At 44.9% G+C, this 14608-nt stretch overlaps 1 protein-coding gene across 2 annotated transcripts in view; it reads left to right on the top strand.

The window, feature by feature from the left end:
• Positions 1-14608, top strand: part of slc31a1 (solute carrier family 31 member 1) — a 79830-nt gene that overhangs the window by 62001 nt on the left and 3221 nt on the right. For both annotated transcript variants that reach the window (XM_056290762.1, XM_056290765.1), the window contains exon 4: positions 11783-11951. In XM_056290762.1, coding sequence (XP_056146737.1) covers positions 11783-11951 — 169 coding nt within the window. The remainder of the gene's footprint in view (positions 1-11782; positions 11952-14608) is intronic.

Genomic DNA, 14608 nt, shown 5'->3' with positions numbered 1-14608 from the left:
CCCTACTAGCTGTTCCATCCCCCATCGGGACGAGGGGTCCACAGTGGTGTTCACAATCAAGCGAAGGGTAGCTAACGTTAGCAGCAGGCATGCTGCCCCCCCCCGTTCACTCTCCCTACCTTCAACCGCTTTCGGCCCCTTGACTCCGAGGACTGCGACCTGTCCTCGTCAGCTGCCCTCTCTCCCCAGCCATCACCTGAGGATAAGGGCCAGACTTGCCACAGGGAGAACCTCGAACAAGCTGAGAAACCACCTGCTCAAGCAGTTTCTCAAGCCCTGCCGGTTGCTGTTGTGCCTGCTGCTGTCCCCGCTGCCCCTGTCCCCCTCACCACCAACACCCCTGCCACGTCTGCTGCTGTCCCTGCTGCCCCTGTCCCCCCATCACCCCGCCTCCTGCCACGTCTGCTACCGTCCCCGCTTCACCTGTCCCCCTCATCACCCCCCCAACTATTGACCCCTTAACCACCTCCCTTGTCATCGGCAGCATCTCCCTGCCCCAGTCTGCTGACCCTTCTAAAATTCTCTGTTTTCCGGGTGCGCGGTTTGCGGATATACCCTGGAGGCTCCCTACCATCCTGGCCAAGCACCCCAACCTTCACACTCTCATTCTCCACATCGGCACTAACAACATCATGTACCGTGAGTCTGAGGTTTTTAAAAATAATTTCCTTAATTTGTTTGCTTCCCTTTCAGACTTGGGTGTTAAGATTATTGTTTCTGGCCCCCTCCCTACCCGTCAGAGGGGACGTGAGAGGTGGTCTAGACTTTATGCCCTCCACCACTGGTTACAAAACTGTTGCACAGCTACTGGTCCTGAATTTGTAAATAACTTTGACCTGTTCTGGGCGAGACCCCTGCTGCTGTAAAAGGCTGGCCTCCACCCGAATGAAACTGGTGCTCAGCTGCTGTCACACAACATCGGACAGTGCCTAGCTAAATTACATAAGCATTATGATGTATGTAATATTCAGACTGTCATCTCAAATAGGGAGACCAGGGCAAAGAGTGTTTTGAGCAGAGAGCCTATTTGGTCCCTCTGAAATGTCTTGGCCCTGTAGATGGAGCTGCCCTTCTAGCTAAAGCCTCTCCTCCAAACTACATTTTCATCCACTCGATACGTGAGGGTAAGAGAGGTGGAGGACTGGCAGCCATTTTCTCAGATGTTTTTAAAGGTATCATGAATAAGATTGTTCATCCAAACAGTCAAACTGCTAGTAACGACTCTGGGAAATCTAATTTCCTTTTGCAAAATTAATGAAGGTGAACTTTGTAAAACCATCTTGCAGATGAAGTCATCCACCTGCTCTCTGGGTGCAATTCCCACTGCCTTTTTTAAAGAGATCCTAGGTAGTTTGATTGGGGATGTTTTGGATATTGTAAACTGTTCTTTAGAATCAGGTATCTTTCCTGATTCACTGAAAACAGCGAAAGTAAAGCCCTTACCCAAGAAGAAGAATCTTGATCTGTCAGTGCTGAGCAATTATAGGCTTATTTCTAATCTGCCTTTTCTGGGCAAGATTTTGGAATAGGCAGTGTATAAACAGTTGGATGGGTTTTTGCATGAAAACAAGATTCATGATAAATTTCAGTCCGGTTTTAAAAAAGGACACAGTCCTGAAACAGCACTTGTAAAAGTAGTTAACGATCTCAGAGTGAGCGCTGATAATAAAAATGTTTCCATTCTTTTACTCCTTGATCTGACGGCTGCCTTCGATACAGTCGATCATGATATACTTCTAGACCACCTTGAGAATTGGATTGGCCTTTCAGGCACTGCCCTATCATGGTTCTACACATATCTTACTGGCAGAAGCTATTTTGTTAGTCTTTCTGACCATGTCTCAGACAAACGTAATTTTCTCAGGTATTCCACTGGGTTCCATTCTTGGTCCTTTATTGTTCTGCCTGTACATGCTGCCAATCATGGAGTGAATTTCCATTTTTATGCTGATGATTCTCAGTTATATTTTATCTGTAGCGCCAGATGACCCCAATGCTCTCAATCCCTTGACGAATTGTCTGTCTAGTATTAAACAAGGCATGAGTGAAAACTTTCTCAAATTGAATGAAGACAAGACAGAAATTCTCATTATAGGTACTAATGCACAGAGAGAAATTCTATCAAGTAGAATAGGAAGTCTGGCTGCACAGAATAAGACTGTAGTAAAAAACCTGGGTGTCATCATTGACTCTGAGTTGGATTTTAAATCACATATCAACAATGTTACAAAAGGTGCCTTTTTTCACCTAAAAAGTATTGCTAGAATTAGACCCTACCTCTCCCTGGAAGACGTCAAAAAGGTGACGTGTGCCTTTATCTCTTCTTGTTTAGACTATTGCAATGCACTTCTTACTGGTTTACCCAAAAAGTATTGATAGGCTGCAACTAGTACAGAACGCGGCAGCAAGGATCGTAACAAAATCCAGGATGCGAGATCACATTACCCCAGTTTTAACATCTTTACACTGGATTCCTGTAGCAATGGGGATTGATATTAATATTCTTTTACCTGTGTGTAAAGCTCTACATGGTTTAGGACCCTCATACCTATCTGACTGCTTATCTGATTATGTTCCAAGCCGCTGTCTTAGATCCTCTGGTGCTGGCCTGCTCAGTGTCGCAAGAATGAACTACAAAAAGTATGGCAAAGCAGCATTTTGTTTTTATGCACCGACGGCTTGGACTAGACTCCCCCAACAAATAAGAGAAGCAACGTCCATATATAGTTTTAAGAATCAGCTCAAGACCCATTTTTATGCTCTTGCTTTTTTTTTGTAGTAGTATAGTATATTTGTATATTTCGAACGTTAGATAAAAATACAATTAAAATGTATAATAAAAGAAAACAAAAGAGAAAAAAAATCAAAACAAGCAAGCAATATCATCATCAAACATTTGTTTCAAATCTCGGCAGTTTGAAAAGGAGTAGGCAGAAGTTAAAAAAAACTTTCTAGTCCTACCCCCTTTTTCTAGTATATTAGTATTTCAACAGTGAACTATGTGATTTAAATGAAAACTCAATCACCTCCCACCAGTGACCATGACGTCTAGTAAACCATACAAAGATCATTCATTCAACACAACAAGAACAATATATATTTCTTTTTATTCTTTTTTTTTATCTTGTACTGTGGTTTTCTTTCTTGCCTTGTTTTATGTTTTTTGCCTAGGTCTGTGTTTTGTTACTTTTAACTTATTTTATCTGTATTGTTGTTGAGTTTTATTTTTTCCCCGTTTTTAATGTAAAGCACTTTGAGCTGCATTTTATGTATGAAAGGTGCTATACAAATAACGTTTATTATTATTATTATTTATTTCTCTTTAAGCTCGTTGTGTCCAGATCATAGTCCATTATCACATTGAGGTCTCCACCACATACGCATATGTCATCGGTTTCTACAGCAATAACATCCAATAGGGATTTAAATAATTGTTTATCACTTTCAGGCAGTGCGTATATGTTCACCAAAGTAATCATTGATTGGTCAATTGTCCCTTTTGCAATAATATATCGTCCCTCTTTATCTTTTTTTCTTTTTCTTTTTGGCATTCGGATTTAATCACATTAGATATTAGAATTGCTACTCCTCTTTTGCAAGTATTAGCTATAAAAGGTGTTTTTGAATCCAAATCTCTTCAATTTCTCATGCTCTGTTTGTAATAGGTGTGTTTCTTGTAGGAAGCTGATCTGTGTTTTTTCCTTTTTAATTTTAGCCATAATTTTAGCTCTTTTGACTGGGTTTCCTAATCCATTAACGTTCAAAGACATGAACTTTATCTCTTCTTGTTTAGTATCCATAGGTCGTTTTGAGTCTATCAAGTTTGTAGTAATTAAGAAATCATTAATCAGGAACACTTTATTTGTCATTTCATTGCATGTACTTGCGTACATGCAATGAAATGACATCTCCCCCGGTCCACAGCAGTGCAGAACAAAGACAAAAACACATCCAAAAACTACAAGAACACACATATCCAAACTAACACGCATATTCAAACTAAACAAAAAAATTACAGTCCAAGGGAACAAAAGCCAGCCAGCATGACTGTCGGTCGGAACTGCAGGTCTGCATTGGCTAGCAGTTAGCTTAGCCTGCCCCGCTTCTGCATGCTGTCAGACCGCCCTTGGTGTTTCCTCCTTGGGCGCAGCTCTGGGCAAAGCCATGGTCCCTGAGCCCACGGGATGCAACAGGCCAAGCTGTCCCAGCTGTTCCAGCGCCAGCTCTCCCAGCAATCAAACGAAGACAAAACTTAGACGCAGGCATGGACAAAGACACTGCATGGACGATACAGGGTGAGGCCGCCGCAAATGTGAATTTGCTCCGCCATCTTCCCACACTGATACTGGGTGAGGCTGCTGCAAAAAAAAATTCCCCCGCAGGCTAACAGAAACAGATTCTTGAGTGATTAAGAGCATTATAAACAGGATTATAACCAGGTAAGAACATCTGAGCTTAACTATGTACAAAAAAGGTTACCTCCAAAAAGAGGTGTCAGCAACCGTCATTACATGTTGGCTGTTTTTGTTCTGAGGGGGAAAGCTTTCCACTTGGCGGCGGTCCCCAGCTGGTTGTGAGAATCATACCAAAAGGAGTTAATCCACCCACATGAGCTGTATCATAGGCAGCTGTGTTTTCTCTCTCTCAAACCAACATGCCAATTATCAATAACCCTCCAAAGCCAAACCCATTCAAAACGGACATTTTGCCTTCACCTAAGTTATGTTTTGAGTTTGTTATTCTTCTTCTCGTTTAAGTTCAGGTCAACTCAGTCTTTCATCTGGCATTATCCTTGCGCTGGAATTCTTGCAGCCGTCCTCTCGCATGCCTCCCTATCTCCCGAAATCGGTCGCTACTGACACGTTTCCATCCTGTGGTCCCAGTTGCCTGAAGCCTTTCAAGGAGGGGGGAGTCTCCGGCATCTCCCCCCCGCATCCCGCACTTCATATCCTCTTCTCCACATGTCGCTGGCTGCCTCCTCTGCACTGCTATAAGTTTTCACTGCGTTGTCCCAGTGTGTGCGCATCTTATTGAGGGGCGTCTGGAAGCGTATGCCTTCTACTTTAAGGATCCTCTTAATGTTTGTGTACGCTTTATGTTGTCGCAGTGTCCTTGCAGAGCAATCATGGTTGAAGTAAATCATATTTCCACCGAGTTTAACTGTTCTCCCACGCTTTTTTTCCAATACCATCTCCTTCACAGTAAATTGCTGAAAGTTGAGGACAATTGATACTGGAGGCTGTCCTGCTTTAGGTGTCGGTGCCAAATCTCTGGGCATGATGTATCTGGAGGTCTGTGTTTATTGTGAGATCCTTCAGGAGCCATTTGTCCATAAACAGTGTAACCGAGTCGCTCTTCGACTATATATGCCATATAGCTGTAGATTATTCCTTCTGGACCTTGCTTCCAAGTCGTCTAGTTTGTCCGTCATAATGTTCTACTCTGTCAGTAGTTCCTGCAGTGCAGTTAGCTTTGCTGCTCCATGACTCGGCTTCTTCAATGCGAGTTAAAGCGGCGTCCTCCATCTCTCTCTGCCGTCCTATCTGTAATTATTTTTGCTAATTTGTGATCAGTGTCTTTGAATTCTGTCAGTTTGTTTCTCATTTAGGCTATAATTTCGTCCTTGACCAGCTTCCGGCCTGTTTTCAGTTCGTTTTGCATGACTTGAATCTGCTCGCTAATGTAATCCAGGCTGGTTTGAAATGAGGCCGTGGCGTCGCTAGTTTCAGGTGTTAGCATGCTTTTCTCATCGGCCAAACGGTTTATTTCTTCACCTTGGTTGTCTGGGTTTCTTTTGTTCTTTGTTTTCATTGAACCTCCGCCATTGTCAGGGGTCTTAGCTCCTTCTGTGTTTACCTCTCGAGTTTTGACCGAGTTTAATGTGTTGGTGTGAGGGAGCTCACAGCGTGCATGCTGCTCCACCGTCCCACCGGAAGGCTGCCATTCCTGCTCTTTTCACAGATAACCATTCTGTTCTGGACTATCACCACACTGGTGCTCACTTTACCCTGTGGTGTGAGCGTAACTACCTCCATCGCAATGTCAGGACAACAAATACAAACCCCAATTCCAATGAAGTTGGGACTTTGTGTAAGACGTAAATAAAAACAGAATACAATGATTTGCAAATCCTTTTCCACCTATATTCAATTGAATACACTACAAAGACAAGATATTTAATGTTCAAACTGATAAACTTTAATGTTTTTTTTGCAAATATTCACTCATTTTGAATTTGATGCCTGCAACATGTTCCAAAGAAGCAGGGACAGGGACATGTTCACCACTGTGTTACACCACCTTTCCTTTTAACAACACTCAATAAGCGTTTGGGAACTGAGGACACTACTTGTTGAAGCTTTATAGGTGGAATTCTTTCCCATTCTTGCTTGATGTACGACTTCAGTTGCTCAACAGTCCGGGGTCTCCGTTGTCGTATTTTGCGCTTCATAATGTGCCACACATTTTCAATGGGAGACAGGTCTGGACTGCAGGCAGGTCTGGACTTCAGGCAGGCCAGTCCAGTACCCGCACTCTTTTACTACGAAGCCCCGCTGTTGGAACACGTGCAGAATGTGGCTTGGCATTGTCTTGCTGAAATAAGCAGGGACGTCCCTGAAAAAGACGTCGCTTGGATGGCAGCATATGTTGCTCCAAAACCTGTATGTACCTTTCAGCATTAATGCTACCTTCACAGATGTGCAAGTTACCCATGATGCCATGGGCACTAACACACACCCCCATACCATCACAGATGCTGGCTTTTGAACTTTGTGCTGAGAACAATCTGGATGCTACTTTTCCGCTTTAGCCCGGAGGACACGACGTCCGTGATTTCCAAAAACAATGTGAAATGTGGACTCGTCGGACCACAGCACACTTGTCAACTTTGCGTCAGTCCATCTCAGATGAGCTCGGGCCAGAGAAGCCGGCGGCGTTTCTGGGTGGTGTTGATATCTGGCTTTGGCTTTGCATGGTAGAGTTTTAACCTGCACTTGTAGATGTAGCGACCAACTGTGTTAACTGACGATGGTTTTCCCAAGTGTTCCTGAGCCCACGTGGTCATATCCTTTACACAATGATGTCGGTTTTTAATGCAGTGCCACCTGAGGAGTCGAAGGTCACAGGCATTCAATGTTGGTTTTGGGCCTTGCCGCTTACATGCAGAGATTTCTTGGTATTCTCTGAATCTTGTGATGATATTATGGACTGGAGATGATACTACTACTTCCGGCTGCTCCCGTTAGGGGTCGCCACAGCGGATCATCCGTTTCCATTTCTTCCTGTCTTCTGCGTCTTCCTCTGTCCGTCTGCATGTCTTCCCTCACCACATCCATAAACCTCCTCTTTGGCCTTCCTCTTCTCCTCTTCCCTGGCAGCTCCATATTCAGCATCCTTCTCCCAATATACTCAGCATCTCTCCTCCACACATGTCCAAACCATCTCAATCTTGCCTCTCTTGCTTTGTCTCCAAACCGTCCAACCTGAGCGGTCCCTCTAATATAATCGTTCCTAATCCTGTCCTTCTTCGTTACTCCCAGTGAAATCTTAGCATCTTCAACTCTGCCACCTCCAGCTCCGCCTCCTGTCTTTTCGTCCGTGCCACTGTCTCCAAACCATATAACATAGCTGGTCTCACAACCATCTTGTAAACTTTCCCTTTAACTCTTGCTGGTACCCTTCTGTCGCAAATCACTCCTGACACTCTTCTCCACCCACTCCACCCTGCCTGCACTCTCTTTTTCACCTCTCTACTGCACTCCCCGTTACTTTGGACAGTTGACCCCAAGTATTTAAACTCAAATGCCTTCATCACCTCCACTCCTTGCGTCCTCACCATTCCACTGTCCTCTCTCTCATTCACGCATAGGTATTCCTTCTTGCTCCTACTGACTTTCATTCCTCTTCTCTCCAGTGCATACCTCCACCTCTCCAGGCTCTCCTCAACCTGCACCCTACTCTCGCTACAGATCACAATGTCATCCGCGAACATCATCGTCCATGGAGACTCCTGCCTGATCTTGTCCGTCAACCTGTCCATCACCATTGCAAACAAGAAAGGGCTCAGAGCCGATCCTTGATGTAATCCGACCTCCACCTTGAACCCATCTGTCATTCCAACCGCACACCTCACCATTGTCACACTTCCCTTACGTATCCTGCACCACTCCTACATACTTCTCTGCAACTCCTGACTTCCTCATACAATACCACACCTCCTCTCTCGGCACTCTGTCATAAGCTTTCTCTAAATCTACAAAGACACAATGCAACTCTTTCTGGCCTTCTCTATACTTCTCCATCAACATTCTCAAAGCAAATATCGCATCTGTGGTGCTCTTTCGTGGCATGAACCCATACTGCTGCTCGCTGATCATCACGTCTCTTCTTAACCTAGCTTCTATTACTCTTTCCCAAATCTTCATGCGGTGGCTGATCAACTTTATACCTCTGTAGTTGCTACAGTTCTGCACATCACCCTTGTTCTTGAAAATCGGTACCAGTATGCTTCTTCTGCACTCCTCAGGCATCCTCTCACTTTCCAGGATTGTGTTAAACAATCTAGTTAAAAACTCCACTGCCATCTCTCCTAAACATCTCCATGCCTCCACAGGTATGTCATCAGGACCAACTGCCTTTCCACTCTTCATCCTCTTCATAGCTGCCCTCACTTCCACCTTGTTAATCCACTGAACTTCCTGATTCACTATCCCTACATCATCCAACCTTCTCTCTCTCTCATTTTCTTCATTCATCAGCCCCTCAAAGTATTCCTTCCACCTTCTTAGCACACTCTCCTCGCTTGTCAGCACATTTCCATCTCTATCCTTGATCGCCCTAACTTGCTGCACATCCTTTGCAGCTTGGCCCCTCTGTCTAGCCAATCGGTACAAGTCCTTTTCTCCTTCCTTAGTGTCTAACCTGTCAAACAACTCACCATACGCCTTTTCCTTTGCCTTTGCCACCTCTCTCTTTGCTTTACGCTGCATCTCCTTGTACTCCTGTCTACTTTCTTCATCTCTCTTACTATCCCACTTCTTCTTTGCCAACCTTTTCCTCTGTATAATTTGCTGTACTTCCTCATTCCACCACCAAGTCTCCTTGTCTTCCTTCTTCTGTCCTGATGACACACCAAGTACCTTCCTAGCTGTCTCCCTCACTATTTCTGCAGTGGTTGTCCAGCCATCTGGCAGCTCTTCACTACCACCCAGTGCCTGTCTTAACTCCTGCCTGAACTCCACACAACAGTCTTCCTTCTTCAACTTCCACCATTTGATCTTCGGCTCTGCCTTCACTCGCTTCCTCTTCTTGGTCTCCAAAGTCATCCTACAGACCACCATCCGATGCTGCCTAGCTACGTTCTCCCCTGTCACCACCTTGCAGTCTCCAATCCCTTTTAGATGGCGCCTTCTACATAAGATATAGTCCACCTGTGTGCACTTTCCTCCACTCTTGTACGTCACCCTGTGTTCCTCCCTCTTCTTGAAATATGTATTCACCACAGCCATTTCCATCCTTTTCGCAAAATCGACCACCATCTGTCCTTCCACATTTCTCTTCTTGACTCCATACCTTCCCATCACCTCCTCATCACCTCTGTTCCCTTCACCAACATGTCCATTGAAGTCCGCTCCAATCACCACTCTCTCCTCCTTGGGTACCCTCTCCACCATGTCGTCCAACTCACTCCAAAATTCTTCTTTTTCATCCATCTCACACCCAACTTGCGGGGCATAGGCGCTGATAACATTCAGCAATAAACCTTCAATTTCCAGCTTCATACTCATCACTCTGTCTGACACTCTCTTCACCTCCAGCACGCTCTTGACATACTCTTCCTTCAGAATTACCCCTACCCCATTACTCCTCCCATTCACACCATGGTAGAAGAGTTTGAACCCACCTCCGATACTCCTGGCCTTACTCCCCTTCCACCTGGTCTCTTGCACACACCGTATGCCTACCTTTCTTCTTTCCATCATGTCAGCCAGCTCTCTCCCTTTACCAGTCATAGTGCCAACATTCAAAGTTCCAACTCTCACCTACACATGCCTACCCTTCCTCCTCTTTAGCTGCCTCTGGACATGCTTTCCCCCTCTCCTTCTCCTTCGCCCAACAGTAGCATAGTTTCCACCGACACCCTGCTGGTTAACAGTACCAGTGGCGGTTGTTGGTAACCCGGGCCTCGACCGATCCGGTATGTAAGTCTTATTTATGATCCGCATATTTGATTTGGCAAAGATTTTACGCCGGATGCCCTTCCTGACGCAACCCTCCCCATTTGTCCAGGCTTGGGACCGGCACTAAGGATGCACTGGCTTGTGCATCCTTAGTGGCTGGGTTTATGGACTGGAGATGATGAAATCCCTAAATTCCTTGCAGTTGTACGTTGAGAAACGTTGTTCTTAAACTGTTGGACTATTTGCTCACGCAATTGTTCACAAAGTGGTGAACCTCACCCCATCCTTGCTTGTGAACGTCTGAGCCTTTCGGGGATGCTCCTTTTATCCCCAATCATGACACTCACCTGTTTCCAATTAACCTGTTCACCTGTGGAATGTTCCAGACAGGTGTTTTTTGAGCATTGCTCAACTTTCCCAGTCTTTGTTGCCCCTGTCCCAGCTTCTTTGGAACGTGTTGCAGGCATCAAAGTCAAAATGAGTGAATATTTGCAAAAAACAATAAAGTTTATCAGTTTGAACATTAAATATCTTGTCTTTAGTGTATTCAATTGAATATAGGTGGAAAAGGATTTGCAAATCATTGTATTGTGTTTTTATTCGCGTTTTACACAACGTCCCAACTTCATTGGAATTGGGGTTTGTAAAATAGTAATGGCTACCTCGTCACTCCAGCACCCCATCCCCGTCAGTAACGACACAGTTGAAATAGTTGAAAGCTTTAAATATCTTGGACTCACACTGGACAGTAAACTCAGCTTCGACTGGCATACAAAGGAAATTCAAAAAAGGAGCCATCAAATACTATCAGTCATCCCTAAACTGAAAGGACTCTATGTTGCCTCCCCATTGCCTCCTACTATTGTACTGAAGTATTGTCCAACCCATCCTGCTCTGCGGGCCCACCTGTTTAACATGCACTCAGTCACAACCTGGGTCAAACTCACACGCACAACCAACACTGCTGCCAAGACAAGACATCTGCCCATCTGCAAATACAGTAGTACAGGATATCACACACCCACTCCGTCGCCACACCATTGTACTGCCCTCTGGATGCAGGTCCACGTCTCTGAGGGGCAGAAGGGCTCACATCTGCACAAGCCTGGTACCCACAGCAATAGCAGCCCTAAACAGGGTTGAGGGAACAATGAGTCTGGTTTTCATGTTGTGTTGCCTGTGGCTGTTTTGTACTTTTGTGTTTTACTTCATGCATTATTATTGTCTGTCATTGTTGTGTGATGTGTGTAAAGTGTAATGTTGATGCTACATGTGATGTACCATGCTGTGGAGAAGAATGTCCCCCGGGGACATTAAACTAAAACTAAACTGGTAGCGCCAATAGTAGTTGCACAGTAGTAGCAATAGCAGTAGTTGTAGTAGTAGCACAAGTACAAGTTGAAATAGCTGTAATGATAGTAGTAGTAGTATTCATTGTGCTGGTAGTAGTTGTGTTAGCGGTAGTGGTAGTAATACATATTTTTTGTCTCCAGTAAAAGTTGATATACTACAACTACTTATTACTCTCTCTCTCTCTGTCTCTGTCTCTCTCTGTCTGTCTGTCTCTCTGGCTCTGTGCCTCTCTCACTGCATCGAATTAGAAATGGTTGGGGCATGCATTGGCATCTTCCTATTGGCTGTTTTCTATGAGGGCCTGAAGATTGGCCGTGAGGCCCTGTTGAGGCGGAGCCAAGTCAACGTCCGCTACAACTCCATGCCTGTGCCCGGGATGGATGGTACCGTTCTCATGGAGACACACAAGACTGTTGGGTAGGTTGCGCTAAAGCTAAGACTGTAACTATGGCTAAGGCTATGGCTCAAGTTAAGGATACCATCATGGCTATAAGGTTATGACTGTGGTTGTGGCAGATGTTAAAGACCCAGGACACAAGCACAGGTGTTTTCATCTGAGTTGGCTAATAAGATCTCTTCTCAGGTCTGTCTAGGCATGTACACATTGTTTGAGTGACATATCCCTGACTCTCCTGTTATGTTTGTTGCATCCGTTAAGAGGTACAACTTATCCTTCTTCATCTTGCGGCCACTGCCGTTAGGCGTCACCACAGCCGATCATCCGCTTCCATCTCTCCCTGTCCTCTGCGTCGTCCTCTGTCACACCAACCATCTTCATTTCCTCCCTCATCACATCCATAAACCTCTTCTTTGGCCTTCCTCTTCTCTTCTCTGGCAGCTCCATATTCAGCATCCTACTCCCAATATACCCAGCATCTCTCCTCCACGCATGTCCAAATCATCTCAATCTTGTCTCTCTTGTTTGTCTCCAAACCATCCAACCTGAACTGTCCCTCTAATATAATTGTTCCTAATCCTGTCCTTCTTCATCACCCCAAATGAAAATCTTAGCATCTTCAGCTCTGCCACCTCCAGCTCCACCTCCTGTCTTTTCATTAGTGCCACTGTCTCCAAACCATATAACATAGCTGGTCTCACTACCATCTTGTAAACCTTCCCTTTAACTCTTGCTGGTCCCTTCTGTCACAAATCATCCTGACACTCTTCTCCACCCACTCCACCCTGCCTGCACCTGTCTTCCGCACTCCCCGTTAATTGTAACAGTTGACCCCAAGTATTTAAACTCATCCACTTTCGTCACCTCCTTGCATCCTGACCATTCCACTGTCCTCCCTCTCATTCGCTCATAGGTATTCTGTCTTGCTCCTACTGACTTTCATTCCTCTTCTCTCCAGTGCACACCTCCACCTCTCCAGGCTCTCTTCAACCTGCCCCCTACTGTCACTACAGATCACAATGTCACCCACGAACATCATACTCCACGGAAACTCCTGCCTGATCTTGTCCGTCAACCTGTCCATCACCACTGAAAGAGCTGATCCTTGATGTAATCCCACCTCCACCTTGAACCCATCTGACATTCCAGCCACACACCTCACCACTGTCACACCTCCCTCATACATATCCTGCACCACTCCTACATACTTCTCTGTCACTCCCGACTTCCTCATACAATACCACACCTCCTCTCTCGGCACCCTGTCGTATGCTTTCTCTAAATCTACAAAGACACAATGCAAGTCCTTCTGACCTTCTCTATACTTCTCCATCAACATTCTCAAAGCAAACATCACATCTGTGGTGCTCTTTCATGGCATGAACCCATACTGCTGCTGCTGATCATCACCTCTCCTCTTAACCTAGCTTCTATTACTCTATCCCAAATCTTCATGCTGTGGCTGATCAACTTTATACCTCTGTAGCTGCTACAGTTCTGCACATCGCCCTTGTTCTTGAAAATTGGAACCAGTATGCTTCTTCTCCACTCCTCAGGCATCCTCTCACTTTCCAAGATTGTGTTAAACAATCTAGTTAAAAACCCCACTGCCATCTCTCCTAAACACCTCCATGCCTCCACAGGTATGTCATCAGGACCAACCACCTTTCCACTCTTCATCCTCTTCATGGCTGCCCTCACTTCCTCCCTGCTAATCCGCTGAACTTCCTGATTCACTATCCCTACATCATCCAACCTTCTCTCTTTCTCATTTTCTTCATTCATCAGCTCCTCAAAGTACTCTGTCCACCTTCTCAGCACACTCTCCTCGCTTGTCAGCACATTTCCATCTCTATCCTTCATCACCCTAACCTGCTGCACATCCTTTGCAGCTCAGTCCCTCTGTCTAGCCAATCGGTACAAGTCCTTTTCTCCTTCCTTAGTGTCTAAACTCTCATACAACTCACCATACGCCTTTTCCTTTGCCTTTGCCACCTCTCTCTTCGCTTTATGCTGTGTCTCCTTGTACTCCTGTCTACTTTCTTCATCTCTCCGACTATCCCACTTCTTCTTCTCCCTCTGTATACTTTCCTGTACTTCCTCATTCCACCACCAACCTTCCTTCTCTCATCATATCAGCCAGCTCTCTCCCTCTACCAGTCAAAGATTTAAAATGTATTAGGTTGTAAAAATTGGGAAAGGTTGGCAAAGGAGGTTATCATATTGTTTTTGTTTTTTTTAATACGTGGTACAAGCTGACCCATACATCCTCAACCTCAGAAGTGGTATAATTAGCTGAAGTAGCCACAAACACCTGTGTGTGTATCCCGGGTCTTTTAGACAAAGCCTATGGCTATAGCAAATGCTAAGGTTATGATTATGATTATGGCAAATGCTAAGGCTATGACTCAGGCTAAGGCTGTTACTATGTAAATGCTGAGGTTGTGACTATTGTATATGGCAAATATTTCCTGACATCTTGGATGATCCCAGAAGCTTTACATATGCTTTGCACTTAAAGCATATGTAAAGCTCGAGTTTCTAACAACGTTAATGTCGTTTGCCTTTGATGAATTTCTATCTAATGTCTTCATAGAAATGAGCAAATACAGAAAGATTATTACCAAAAAATGTGGTGGTTTGGGGGTGCCCAAGTAGCATAGCGGTGTACTCCGTT

The sequence above is a fragment of the Lampris incognitus genome, chromosome 12, assembly GCF_029633865.1.
Source record: "Lampris incognitus isolate fLamInc1 chromosome 12, fLamInc1.hap2, whole genome shotgun sequence".
In the NCBI taxonomy this organism is placed as follows: domain Eukaryota; kingdom Metazoa; phylum Chordata; class Actinopteri; order Lampriformes; family Lampridae; genus Lampris; species Lampris incognitus.
This window is presented reverse-complemented; position numbering and strand designations above follow the sequence as displayed.